The sequence below is a fragment of the Juglans regia genome, chromosome 13 (assembly GCF_001411555.2).
Source record: "Juglans regia cultivar Chandler chromosome 13, Walnut 2.0, whole genome shotgun sequence".
Lineage (NCBI taxonomy): Eukaryota > Viridiplantae > Streptophyta > Magnoliopsida > Fagales > Juglandaceae > Juglans > Juglans regia.
Window position 1 is genome coordinate 8,168,998 of NC_049913.1, and position 14,850 is coordinate 8,183,847.

Here is a 14,850-nt window from a genome sequence, read left to right on the forward strand (position 1 = left end):
GAGGAGGTTGTTTGATGGCCATATTCACTGATGCAGCGACCTGAATGGTGTCATGATGCTGATTAATCCTTGACTCAGCAATTAGAAGCAGGTGAATAAAGCTCCTCCAATGTGACAACATCAAAATGAAAGGTAATTGCAGAGGCCAAGGAGTCATACTCTTGACCAAGACCAGCAAGAACATAAGTGACAATCTCATCAGACTTGAGGGGTTGTCCAACAAGCGCAAGTTCATCAGCCATGCGTTTGATGGAAAGAAAATAATCCTTGGCAGACATAGCTCATTTACGTGCAGTCGCAAGCTGAGTGCGAATTTGAATAGCTTTAGCATGGGAAATGGAAGAAAATTTTCATTCAAGTGCAAGCTATACATCACGAGAGGTGGTATATGACATGATTTGAGAGAGAACATCCTCAGTAAGAGAAGTATTTATGGTGGCAAGGATTAAAGACTCCTGACGAAGCCAATGGTCATATTAAGGATTGGGTATTTTAGTAATGGCACCTGAGGTGGGATGAGGGGCATCTATCTCTTGTGGAGGGGGCGGGATAGTACCATCGAGATAGCCAAAGATAGCTTGACAACGAAAATATGGTAGGGCCTGAACTTTCCAAACAGGATAATTAGAATGGTTTAGTTTGATACTAAGGGCAAGAGGTAAACTTGAGAGAGAGGGAATAGGGGAAGTTGTGGTAGATGAGGAAGAGGAGGCCATCAAATGTTTTTATTTTTTTAAAAGGAGGATGAGACTTTGGTCTTTTTCGGGCTGACTGATACCATGTAGAATAGTGCTACGTTTTGGAAATCCTTGATAACTTCATTTGTGAATTACAAAGTATTTAAATAGAGTTAAGATGAGCTCATACTGTTACAGAATATTATCTCTTAACTAAGCAGCCTATACATCATCTGATTTGAATTCAAAAATAGATTGCATGTCTAACTAATAGATTTTGCAGATAAGAGGTTTGTTGTGGAAGTCTTAAACTTTTGAATCTTCAGTTGAACTGGTCATGTTTACTTGTTCTTTTACACCCACCATGTTAAAAAAATATTGATATTTAAATTTTTTATAATTATAAAAAAAAATCTATTTAGCAGCCCTACACTACACACTTGTTGAGAAAAAAATTAAAAAGATAAAAAATAAAGACCCACATCAGTAAGTATGTGATGTAAAGATGCTGAGTAAAAGAATTGTTAAAATTGCAAAGATCAAACTTTTCTTTTTACTGCAAATTGATTTTTACATAGAATGAACGTATAAATAAATGGATACAATGACTATACCATATACGGTAACGATTGTGTATATGGTAACTATGTATATTCATGATTCCTAAAATCATGTTGGTGCGGATTTGGTGCTGATTTGGTGATTCTTTCAATACTCCTCCTCAAGTTGGCACAAGGAGGTCTGTAATGCTCAACTTGCGTGAATAATGATAAAAAAAATCCCGACCTAAGGCATTGGTGAAGATGTCGGCAACTTGCTTGTGGGATAAGGTATGAATTGTTGTAAGAAGACCCGAGTGGATCTTATCATGAATGATGTGATAGATAATCTCAATGTGTTTGATGAGCTCATAGAACACAGGATTGTGAGCGATGTAGAGAGCAGACTAATTGTCACAATGTAAAGTGATGGGCTCAGGATAAGGGATACCAAGATTAGTGAGAAGTTGCTTCAACCATATGAGTTCATAGGTGGTGACAGCCATGGCACAATATTCAACTTCGGCAGAAGAACGAGTCACTGTAGTTTTTTTTTTTGTACACCAAGAGAGAGGACTCGTACCTAACTGAATGAAATATCTTGTGGTCGAACGGCGAGTGGCAGGGCAACTGGCCCAATCAGAATCAGTGTATGTTGTGATGTTGACCCCACTAGATGATGAGAAGAAAATCCCATATCTTGGACTTCCTTTGATGTAACGGAGAACACGAGTGGCAGCAGTCATGTGAGGGACTCTAGACGCATGCATAAACTGACTGAGAATATTCATTGTATAGACAATATCAATACATGTGATGGTCAAGTAGATGAGCCGTCTGACAAGCCGTCGATAGACACAGGGATCGGGTAGGAGATCGCCATCATGATTTGTGAGCTTCAAATGTTGTTCCATGGGAAAATGAGAGGTCCATGAACCAAGTTGGCCACTATCAAAAAGGATATCAAGGGCATACTTGCGTTGGTTGAGGAAGATGCCTTTCGATGAGAGAGCAACTTTGAGCCCAAGGAAATATTCCAGGGAACCGAGATCTTTTGTTTTGAAGTGTGTAGATAGAACGCTTTTGAAAACCTCGATTTGAGAGATGTCATTACCAGCAACTAGGATATCATCAACGTAGAAGAGGACAAGAGTGATGCTGGTAGGAGTGACCATAGTGAATAAAAAATAATCTGCCAGAGACTGATGAAAACCTGCATCAAGAAGTACAGTGATTAGTTTAAAAAACTAGTTAGGGGAGGCTTGTTTGAGGCCGTAAACGGATTTTCGGAGGCAGCAGACATGAGTCTCCCCCTTGATGTAATATCCAGGTGGTGGAGTCATGTATACTTCTTCATCAAGGTCATCATGTAAGAAAGCATTGTTGACATCAAGTTGATGGATAATCCATTGTTTTGTAGCAACAACAGCCAACAAGCACCGGACAATAGTCATTTTGGAGACAAGGGCAAAGGTCTCATGATAGTCGAGGCCTTCAACCTTAATGTAGCCCTTGGCTATGAGCCGAGCCTTATATCATTCGATGGAGCCATATGCTTTGAGCTTATTGTTGAATACTCATTTACAATCAATGAGCTTCTTACCAGGAGAAAGTAGCTCAAGTGTCCAACTTGAATTGTCCTCAAGGGCACGGATTTCAGCAAACATGGCCTCTCGCCAATGAGAATGAGGAAGAGTATCAAAATAACATGAGGGTTCAACAGAAGCGGTGAGAGCATTTAAAAAAGTAAGGTCAGAATGTGAGAAACGTGAATAGGAAAGAAAAGCAAATAAAGGATGGACAGTACTTGAGGTTCGTGCAGAGGGTGAGGATGCCATGGGCTCCGTGGGAAAAGTCAAACAGATGAATATAAGCAGGGCAAGTAGTTGTGTGGCGAGGACGAAGAGAGGGAGGTGGAGGTGAACAGTCGGGAGTACTAAGTGAAAGAGGAGAAAAGGTTGGTGGTAAGATAGGTTCAGGGACAGAAAGAGGAAGAATAGGGAGAGAGGGGAGAGAAGAGTCAGAAATGTGTTGAAATGGAAATTGTTGTTCGTGGAAAGTGACGTCACGGGAGTAGAAAATTGCTTGGGTGTCAAGCTTGTAGAGTTCATAAGTTTTGTGAGTGCTAGGGTAGCCTAGGAAATTACATTTGTAGGCACGATGGTAGAATTTATCATGATGAGTATGAAGAGTTTGGACGTAACAAAGATAACCGAACACACGAAATTGATCATAATTGAGTGTTTTAGTGAAGAGGATTTCAAAATGAGATTTATTTTGGAGGATACGACTTGGAGTACGGTTGATGAGATATGTAGCAGTGAGAACACAGTCACCCCAAAATTTTAAAGGTAAATGGGCCTAAACACGGAGACTGCGAGCAACATTCAGAAAGTGTCAATATTTACATTCCGTAACACCATTTTGTTGTGAAATTTCAACACGGGTACGTTCATAAATGATGCCATGATCATGAAGATAGGTTTAAAATTTGTGGGAGAGAAATTCTTATCCATTATCAGTTCTAATGATTTTAATAGTAGTATTGAATTGATCTTGGACAAAAGTAAAATAAAAAATGCACAAGATGGGTGTAGACCTCAGATTTATAACGCATAAGATATATCCAAGTAGTGCGGAAAAAATTATTGACTATCATGAGAAAATAATGAGCCTTACATATGGAAGATGTATGATAACCACCCTAAATATCACAAAAAATATGATTAAAAGAAAAAACACTTTTATTAGTATGAAAATAAAAAGGTAGTCTGGTGTGCTTAAAACGAGCACAAATATCACAATAAAAAATAACACATGGATTATTTAAAATGCTAGGAATGGTGAAGCTAGAAGGGTGACCTATGCGTTGGTACCATAAGGTTTTATTAGTAGTAGCTGCGCAAGGAGAGCCAGGATGGGATTGGGTCGGTACACGTAAAACCCATTGTAAAATTCACCCGCTCCAATCGGCCTTGTCAAATGTGGGTCCTGAAATAGACAAGTAGTAGAGGAAAAAGAAGCAACACAGAAAATATTAGTAGTGAGTTGAGGGACAGATAATAGATTAAAAGATAATTTAGGGATACAAAGGATATTTTGTAAAATAAGAATGTGTGAGAGGATACAGGTGCTGACGGTTTCAATGGAAATGGTAAGGGTGGGCAGTAGGGCCTCATACCCCGACCCCGTCCGCCCCGACCCCACATGGGCGGGCGGGCTACCCATCTCCGCCCATGCGGGGGCGGGATGACCCCAGCAAGACCCCACCCCCCACTCAGCTCCACATATATTAAAAAAAATATATATATTTATATATATAAATAAATATATTGTATATAGATATATACAATTTATTAAAGACTTGAAATTATATTCAAATTATCGGATTGCTACTAAGTCCCACATTGTTTAAATATGATTATTGTATTACCTTGGCCTCTTATATAAAAATTGGCCTAAGAGGCCAAGACAATTCAAAATCTAACTTTAATGAGTTTAAGTTTTTTTTCTATTTATAAATTTATAATTTAAATTATATTATAATTTAGGTCTAAAAAATTTGTTTTTGACAAAAAATTTTTTTTAGACCCAATGTGTTGGCCTAGGCGATGGGTGGGGCGGATTGGGGAAGGAGGAAAAAACCCCAACCCCCGCATGGTGTGGGGAGGGTGCGAGGAAAGGTCCCCCCGCCCCGCACCATGCGGGTAGCTGCCCTAGGAAATGGTTTGGCCTATGGGTAGCCGAACCATTTTCTCTGACGCTGGGCTCCTGAGATCGGAAAATAAGGCGCGACAGTGACACATGTGGTCACTTGCGCTGCAGTCTACAACCCAACCTCGGTGGTGATCGAAGGAAATAGGGGTGGAGGAACTGTTACCGACGAAATGAAAGGAAGACAAAGATGTCCATGAGCTTCTGATAGAGGTCCGACGACAACCTAGGGATTGGGCTCAAGGCAAAGAGAGATGCGGAGGCTTGATTTGCAAGCATCGATGGTTTGCCGAGAAGAGAGGGGCAAGGCTTGGTGCGAGGTTCTCAGCCAGGAGGTAACCAATGATCCTCCAACAGCGGTTGCGAAGGTGGCCATCCTTGCCGCATTCTGTGCACTTGAGGGGTGGTTTCGGGCTAGCAGTAGATCGGGCTACCAAAGCAAGAGAATCAGACGATGGTGGCAATAGATGTAAGACCCGTTGCTGTTCTTCCTAAAAAAGAATGGAGAAAACTTTGGAGATGGAAGAGAGAGGATCCATGGCTAGGATCTGGGTTCAGAGAGAGGCAAAAGAATCACTGAGCTCAAGCAAGAATTGAAATACACGTTCATCTTCAGCCTGTTTTTGCAATTCTTTGAGATCATGGTTGTTCTATAAATGATTTAGTTCATCCCAATTTTGTTTAATTTGGTTGTAGTACTCATAGACATAATTTTTGGTTTGTTGCAGGGAGGAGAGTTCACGTTTGAGGTGATAGATGTGGGCGTTGTTGCCGTGATAGAAGCGGGATGTGAGGTCAAGCCATACATCACAAGGATCAGTATGGTATTCAAGGGAGTTGGCAATCGAGTGGCTGATATAATTGAGGATCCAATTAAGAACCATGGCTTTGGTTTGATTTTATTGAGCATAATCGAGGGAAGTGGGATTTGGTTATTGGAGTATGCCTTCAACAAAAGACAATTTGTTTTTGGCAGTGAGGGCTCATGTCATGACCTTCTACCATTTGGTAAAATTATCACCATTAAGGAGACCAGAAACAAGGATGAGACTTGGGGAATCAAAAGAATGAAGGAGATAAGGGGAGGAGATAGGGGGATTTGACGAGGTTGAGGAGGAAGTAGCCATGGTGGCGGAAGAGGGTGGATCGATTATGCTGATACCATGTTAAAATTGTAAAGATCAAACTTTTCTTTTTATACAATGTATGGTAAGAATAATGTATATGGTAACTATGTATATTCCTAATTTCTAAAATCATGTTGGTGCGGATTTGGTGCTGATTTGATGATTATGTCGATAAGAACTCTAATTATAATTATATAATAAATAATATGTCTACCCACCAAACTTATAAATATCGTATTTTCGATATATATATTAATCACTCTGATTTTTGTCTGATGTGTAAGGTTAGGTTTTAATAATGAGTTGAGATAAAAGTTAAAAGTTAAATAAAATATTATTAGAATATTATTTTTATTATTATTATTATTTATTAATTTATAAAAATTAAATTGTTTATTATATTTTATGTAAAAAAATTTTAAAGTTGATGAAATGAGATGGATTTAATTGAAAGTTATAATAGTCCGAAACAAGTTTATTTTTTCTTGAGAAATAATTTGAACAAATCTCAAATAAATAAGTCTGATGTAAATCCTTGGAAAAAAGCAAACATCACTTTAAAAAAATAGAAAAAAATTATTCTTTATTAGTAAAATTTATTTTTTATAAAAAATTTATATAAGATTTATCTTTTTCAAACTTATAATTATTATTATTATTATTATTATTATTTTCTTCCCACTTTTTTTTAAATTAATTAACATATCACATCACGTGATACCCGTCAGGCTGCTGCAAAAGTGGATATAGAGGGCCATTTTAAATCAACCCAGACGGTCAGATTTTCAGAGTACCCATATTTTATAAGTTCTAGACTTACAAGTAGGTCGTAAGGTCCAGCCTCAAAACCGGGCTGTCGCTGACTTCCCAGGCCTCTCACAATGACAATGTCGTGGTTGACAGGGACGAGCAATCAACAATCGGCAGAGTCAAACAAACTAAAAATTTGGCCACCCAACTTAATTTTAGAAATAATTGTCATTAATAATATTAAAAAGAGATTGTTTTAAAGGGGAAAAAAAAAAGAAAAAGAATGATACATTGTACACGTTGAGTTGAATGCTCTTTTTTCGGCGGAGTGTCTGGAAATTGATGGTTACAGCTTGATTATTAATTATGAGTAATGATATATTATATAATATTATAAAATAAAAATATTTTATAAAAATATTTTTAATTTAAAATACAATTGTATAAAATATTATATGTAAATTATTTTTTATTAATTATTAGGTTAATTAAGCTTAGAATTGCACCGTCTCGGGTATCGTGGGTTGTTGTTGGCTGAAATAAAATCAGCATAATTGCTTTTTGACCAGAGGACAAAAATAAATGACATCGTCTGACAAATAAGTTTTTGACCACCGAAAGGGGGAGAAAGTTGAAAGTTCGCTCAGGTTTCAATCGATATAACGTTAAAGTGAATATTAGATAAAAAGTTTGTTTGAAGTTCATTCGTCAATTGGTTCAAGTAAAGATCAGACAAAAATTTTGCTCAACTGTCACTCATCAGGTTGACTAGAACGAAAATCAAATAAAAAATTCGCATGCCTATGATCAGAGCAATGCTACATTACAGTCTGTATTTAGAAATTATAATGTAAATTTAGATAATTTTATTTTTAAAATTTTTTAAAATTATAAAAATATTTCTTATAAAATAATATTTTTTTATTTAATAAAAGATCTGTATATACAATTTTTAAATAAAAATTATAAATAAAATTTCTCTTCCGATTATGTTTTGTATTGTAATAAAGGGAGAGGCACCTAACAAAGAAAAATAGAGAGGCAGCCCTAGAGAGAGAAATAAAATAGACTTTATATCGTTTGTGATTGAATTATTATTTATTTTATTTTATTATTATTATTTTTCACAACATCAATTATTAGACAGTGAGATCACTTCACTATTGTTTAATATTATATTATATTATTAATTTTCACATATTTTTATTATTATTTAATATTTTATTATTAATTTTTCAGTTCTTTTATATACAGTCGGTAGATACAATCTACGTGCGGTCGTCCAAGTCACGTCAGATTTAAAATGAATTATTTCTCTCATTAGCTCTCTCTCTCATTAGCTCGGTCTTTCTCTCCTTAGCTCTCTCTCACATCAGCTTTGTCTTTCTCACTCATCAGTTCGATCTCTCTCTCATCAAGTATTTTCACATCAGCCATATTTACACGCCATTTACATCAGGCGCTTGTAACAAGCATTTTTCTTAATTTTTTACTATTTTTCACTATTATTCACAAATTATATAAGGTTATCTTACTATCCAAACGTAACCGAACTCCTATTTACTAAATATATCAACGGTATGTATATTTTATATATAAAGATAACTATATCTCAATTTTATTAATAATCATCACTTATAATAAATAAATATTTTATATAAAAAGAAATTTGAGACTTACATTCATAATTTTGAAACCAAATTCCTAATCAAAATTATGTGAAAATTATTGATAAACGCCGTATTGATAAAATCATTGACATTCTGAGATTCTAGAGCTGTTCACCCTCCGTATTAAATTCATCCAAAATGGTAAACTTCTTATCACTGACATTCTGAGAGTCGTTCGAACCACCTCCAGAACATCGAGTGGCAAAAGCTAGCCTTTTGGTCATCAATGGTGGGCTTTTTGTAACGTGGTCAATTGGGAGGCCGAAGATGATAATTATTTGTCCTTTTTTTTTTTTTTCGGAGAAACTGGCTCTAATTCCGATGCTATGTTTATACGTTGTTACCGAACAAAATAATTGAAATAAGACCTATTATTTTAAGAAATTAGAAATACTGATTACGTGAACCAGGCGTACCCTTACCAACTACATTTAGATTAGGAATATCAAATCTCATTTTCTACGATATTTTTATTTTTGAATATTGCTACATCTACAAAAAATATATATATATAAATAATCTCACAAATTAAATTAATTTTATCTGATCTGTTATATCTATTTTACAATAAAAATAATTTTATAATCTGACGAACAACATTAAGTCACGTTAGTCTATAAGATTACTTTTGTGTCATCTTTTTGTGGTTAGAGTATTTTCTTTAATTTAGAAAACAATAAAACAAAATTTATTTGAATAAGATTACAAAAATAAAAATAATATTTCAAATCCGTAATGTGTCGCTTCTCCTCGTTCGCCCCACCCCGCATCTGACCCCCTAGTTGGGGTAGGGGGCAAGGAAGGTCCAACTCTGCCCTGCACTTATATATTTTATTATATAAATATATATTTATATATTATATACTATACATATTTATAAATATTTATTATTTATACTATATATAAATATAATAATATGTATTAAATATAATTTTTACTTCATATTTTATGTAAGTTGTAATGTAGTAAGGTGACCATTTTATAAATTGTCAAGACAATACAAGAGTCCCACATTGTTTAAGTGTGAGACTTTTATTGTGAAGGTAATATATAAAAGGATCATTCTACTACACTATAACTTATACAAAATGTGCATTAACAAATTTATAAACTATATAGTTTTTAAATTATAGTCATATTTATAAATTTAAATTTATAATTTAAGTCCAAAAATGTGTTTTTGATCACTGACTCACTCCAAAATTAACAGCACCAAGGCTATCCCAAATGCAGGAGGATGTTACGTAATAATTAGGAATAAATTCATAAATCGTCTCCTCATAGAAAGTTACTTAAAATCAAACTCGTTAAAATAGTGAAAATATTCACAAAGAGAAAATAAAAATGATGGTATGTGCAATGGATGGAAGAGTGCAATAAGAATGAAAAGGGCAATAGTCATGGACTAGATTCATATTTTTGAATTTTTGAGTGTTGAAATGAAATGTAAAAGAAACTAACAAATTGAAATTAACAATAATAAAAAATTAACTAAACTAAACAATCTTAATTAATCTAAAAACTAAACAATAAAACATAAATTATTTAAGTCCTAATTAACCTCTAATCGATCTAATATGTAATGAAACTGAGAGATTAATAAAACTAATCTAAGAATTAAATTAGATTAGAAAGTAATTGACAAAATACGAACTGAAAATTGAAAAACCCCAAAATCAAGATTCTAGGATTCATCATTGTATTCAAATCACAAATTCTCAAAATTAATCTATAGAAATTGTAATCACTGTAAATGAAAGTTTAAAGAATCGAAAAAAATAAATAACACGAAGTAAATAAACAGAAAATAAAATGCCCAAAAGTCTAAGCTAAATATCTCAAAAATAAATCACAAACTTTAAATTAAAAAATAAATAGTAGAGAGTGAAAAGAGCAAGCCAAATGAATGGAGATGGAGGTGGTAGGCAATGGAGGAAGCGGCTAGAGCGGCAATTGGACCCTGGAAGAGTTCTTCAAATGTGCGGTGCTGCTTTCTAAATATCTCTAATTTCGTGCTAATAATATGCTTAAATAGGGTAGGAAAAAAACTCTAATATCTTCATATTCCCGCACACAAAATCACTTAAATTTTAGGACACAACTTGACAGCTACATATGTGCTTCAGGAGTTTGAATTTGGAAATTCTTATTAGAGATAACTTTGTGGCCCTTTAAAATAGCTTTACAACGCATCAAGAATCTTATCAATCCGATATTTGAACGGAAATTTATGATTAAAATACTAAAGTGTGTCAATTCTATCAAAAACTTGATTCTGATCCGAATTACTTTCAAACCCCATCATTATCCTTATTTGAAGAGTCCTACACTTGTTGAAAGTTTTTAAATTGTTCCAACGTCTTGCCCACTTGAAAGTCTTTTGAATTTGAAATTAAAAATAAAATAAAATAAGAATAATAGAATATCAAAAATATGTTGTGCATGTGAATGAACATTGTCCAATTAAATCACAAATTATAAAATTAAGCATAAATCATGCTATTAACCAATTTAAATCACAACTCAGATTTATTCATCTTGACCATTTTTTTCATAAAAAACCAATAATAATGTAATGAAATAAATAAAATATATTGGTTCTAAATGTATAAAATATACAATAATTCAGCTCAATCACACCCCTCAACTAGCGTTTTGCAAATCCTTGAACAAAATAGTGAAAATTAATTGAGATGAATATTGCATAACGATCGGAATCCAAACATAAATAAGCAAACCCAATTATGAATTCTCACAAAAGTGACACGTTACTACTCAACCCCCAAGAGTTATACCCACCAAGACTATCTCAACAATCTTTCACATAGAATTGAGGCAAATTTCCCAGAACTCAAATGTGTGTGTAGAGCTAAACTGGTTGTGTGTTCCTTATTACTAACCATAATTTGTCATAGGATTTTTCAACCTTAAGATTAATCATTGCTGATTCTAACTACCGCAAAGTCCAAGAGACTAGCAGTTTTCACGCTAGCTCTGTTTTTAAAGGTTGAACACTCAACCTCCAAAATCTTGGGTAACTGTTTCTAGCCCTTTACTTAGGAAAGTTCACTAAGTCGCCTTTAACCTTCTTTTGTTTTTTTGTTTTTTTCAAATCTATTTTTTTTTCTTTGTTTTCTTTTCCTTTTCCTTTTCTTCTTCCTTTTCTTCTTATTCTTCTTCTTTTTTTTTTTGAAAAGCATGGCTCGGCAATCCTGCAATTTACTTCTACTGTGTTAAATCAATGAACAGTAAATAAGGAACACTACAAGTGTAAGTATGTGCAAAATGTCCTTCAAAATTTACCATTTATTCTACAAAAATCTTATCAAATCTCATATCAATAAGTATAGCATCCTGGTGTTTAAAGCCACACATTAATAAAATATGATGCATCAAAAATCATGCTCTATGTTTAAGCTTGAAAATAAATCTTCACAAAATGATTCCGCTCAACTACTCCACCAAGATGCTCAGATTTCACAAAATACCGGAATTGGAGTGTGTGTCAATCATATATGTATCAATGCACATCATATAATTTTTTTTTAAACTGTGCACACACGCTACCCCCAACTAGTGAGAGACATGGTCCTCAATGAATCGAACTAAAGAAAACAAAGTGCACAGAAATAAGCAAGCAAAACAAAAAAAAAATAACATGAAATATAAAATCAAAACAAAACAACAAATAAAAACAAACAAAATACAAGTAAATAAAACTGTAAAGGGGGAAGAGATCAAAACACTTCCCTAGAATCTTGCACAAGCAAGATCTCTTTGTGTGGATCAAATACCTTCAGAAACGGCTTTAGACATTGTCCATTGACAGTGAAGCTATTGCCATTCTTTGGATTGACAATGTCTACTGCCCCGTGAGGATGAACCTCTTTTACAATGTACCGCCCCTTCCATCGAGATTTCGGCTTCCTGAAAAAAAAATACAGTCTTGAATTGTAGATGAGCACTTTCTGATCAGGAACAAGATGTTTGTCATGGATCTTCTTGTATACAAGACCTTCATTCGCTCATTTGCCAAGCGGGAATTGGACCAGCACACTCTCTCTTTATTTCATCAAGCTCTGAAATCAAATTAACAACATGCACCTCTGACTCGTCGCAATCACCAGGCATCTTACAAGTATTGAACACATTCATTTTCAATGTCATATTCTCGAATGTGAGTTTAAGTACTCCACTTCGACAATTTATCAGTGCATTGGAGGTAGTAACGAATGGACGCCCTAGGATGACAGGTGCTTGGTAAATAGTAGTGGCTAGCTGCTGCATATCAAGAACTACAAAATCCACTGGGTAGTAAAATTTATCCACATGGATCAACACATTCTCAACAATACCCCTCGGCACCTTAACTAATCTGTCAGCTAACTGTAACTTGATGGAGGTATTTTTTAGCTCACCTAATCTCAACTGCTCATACACTGAGAACGGTAGCAAGTTCACACTACTCCCCAAATCAAGTAGAGTTCTCTCAATGCGTGACTCACCAATCATAATGGAAATGTAGGGAGAGCCGGGATCTCCAAACTTCTGAGCAGTCTCGCTCAATGTCAATGCGCTAACTTGCTCCATTAGGAAATCTTTATTCTTTACATTAAGCTTCCTCTTCACTGTGCACAAGTCCTTTAGAAATTTTGGATATGAAGGAACTTGTTGTATGGCATCCAAGAGTGGAATGTTAATCTTCACTTACTTGAAAATCTCCTGAATCTCAATGTGGCATTTGTTCTTTTGGCTAGTTGCCAATCTCTAAGGATAGGAAACCACAGGTTGGTACCCTCTACTAGTTTCAGCATTTGCACTCACAAGCTTCTTCGACTCTGGTCCTCTGGTTATTTTTTAGCTTCATCAGTATCTTTTGCATCTACAGGTGTAGGAGCAACTACTTGTGTGACCCTAGTCATCTCTGGTTGGGAAACTTCATTTCCACTTCTCAAAGTAAGAACGACATTCACTGTCTCAAAAACCTCCCCTGAGACATTATGCATTTGCTGTTGTTACTGCCGGTATACTTGAGAATTAGGCTGAAGCTGTGCTGGGAATTTCCCTTTCTCTAGAGTGCTCAATATCGTGCTCATCTTATTGATGGTGCCCTACAAGTCATTTATGGCTTAAATGTTCTGATTGTTTGTGGTGGCCTGAATCTGCATGAATTGCTGAAGTGTATTGGCTATCTATATCATACTGTCATCTAGAGACTTATTCACAGATGATTGAGGCTGAGAACTCTGTGCAGCTACATGAGGCTGAAATCCCGTAGGTGCTACAAAAGGATAGTTCTGAGAACTCTGATATGGCTGATACTGGTGTTGAGGAGCAGCCTGATGAAATGGTTGCTAAGAAGGTAGTGGAGACCAGCCAGACTGATCATTCCTCCATGATATATTTGGGTGATTCATCCACCCCAGATTATATGTATTGGAGAAAGGCTGATTTTGTGTTCTGTTAACCCCGTTTGCTGATTGCATCTGTTCAGAGCCACTCTTCTGAAATACTTGCATAATCGGGCAATCTTGGGTCTTGTGGTTCGAATCAACGCATATAAAGCATGCATCTACTGTTTTCACGGCCTTCACATTTTTCATCTCTATGACCTCTATTCTTCTAGTCAATGCAGCTATTCGGGCTTGAACGTCAGTGTCCTCCTTAAACTTATATTTGCCCCCACCAGCAATAACCCTTAGTAGTTGTGTTGTCAATGAAAGTCGATTAGTGCGAGTGTTCCATTGTTGTGCGCTCTCAGCAAGATAGTCAAAAAATGGTAATGCTTCATCAGGTTCCTTGCTAAAGAATTCTCCATTGCACATAGTCTAAACAAACTGCTTACATTGTGGAGTGAGACCAGTGTAAAAATAATTCACCAACCTCTAGAATTCAAAACTGTGATGTGAATAGATGTTTACCGAATCCTTAAACCTTTCCCAACTAGCCTGGAAAGTCTCGTCAGATTTCTGATTGAACTGACTAATCTGCTCTTGTAAATACTGAGTTCTCTGAAAAGGAAAAAAAATTGTAAGAACTCACGCTGCATATCAGACTAACTAGAGATAGAATTAGGCCTCAAAGAATTAAATCAAATCTTTGCTTTATCCTTTAAAGAGAAAAGAAATAAACAAAGTCTAATAAATTCATCAATAGTGGCTCTATTGATAAAAGTAATGCATGCCAACTCAAAATCTGTCAAGTGTTGATAAGGACTCTTAGAATCCATCCCGTGGAACTGAGGTATCACTGACATCATACCATGCTTAATAGAAAAATTAGGTGCATCATCAGGTAAAATAATACATGATGGTGTAGTGGTGCGGGTGGGCTGCAAATAATCCCTAAGAGTGCATGGTACAAGTGCAGCCAT

General features: G+C 35.3%; 2 protein-coding genes across 2 annotated transcripts; both read right to left on the reverse strand.

The window, feature by feature from the left end:
* Positions 1–1,623: 1,623 nt before the first annotated feature.
* On the reverse strand, positions 1,624–2,883 carry LOC108997316 (uncharacterized mitochondrial protein AtMg00810-like). The gene is made up of 2 exons (XM_018973524.2): positions 2,820–2,883; positions 1,624–2,429 (listed from the first exon to the last, which is right to left on the reverse strand). The coding sequence occupies exons 1-2, from the start codon at positions 2,881–2,883 to the stop codon at positions 1,624–1,626; spliced, it is 870 nt and encodes a 289-aa protein (XP_018829069.2).
* Positions 2,884–12,214: 9,331 nt separating this feature from the next.
* LOC108997315 lies at positions 12,215–13,067 on the reverse strand. The gene is made up of 2 exons (XM_018973523.1): positions 12,511–13,067; positions 12,215–12,404 (listed from the first exon to the last, which is right to left on the reverse strand). The coding sequence occupies exons 1-2, from the start codon at positions 13,065–13,067 to the stop codon at positions 12,215–12,217; spliced, it is 747 nt and encodes a 248-aa protein (XP_018829068.1).
* Positions 13,068–14,850: the final 1,783 nt, after the last annotated feature.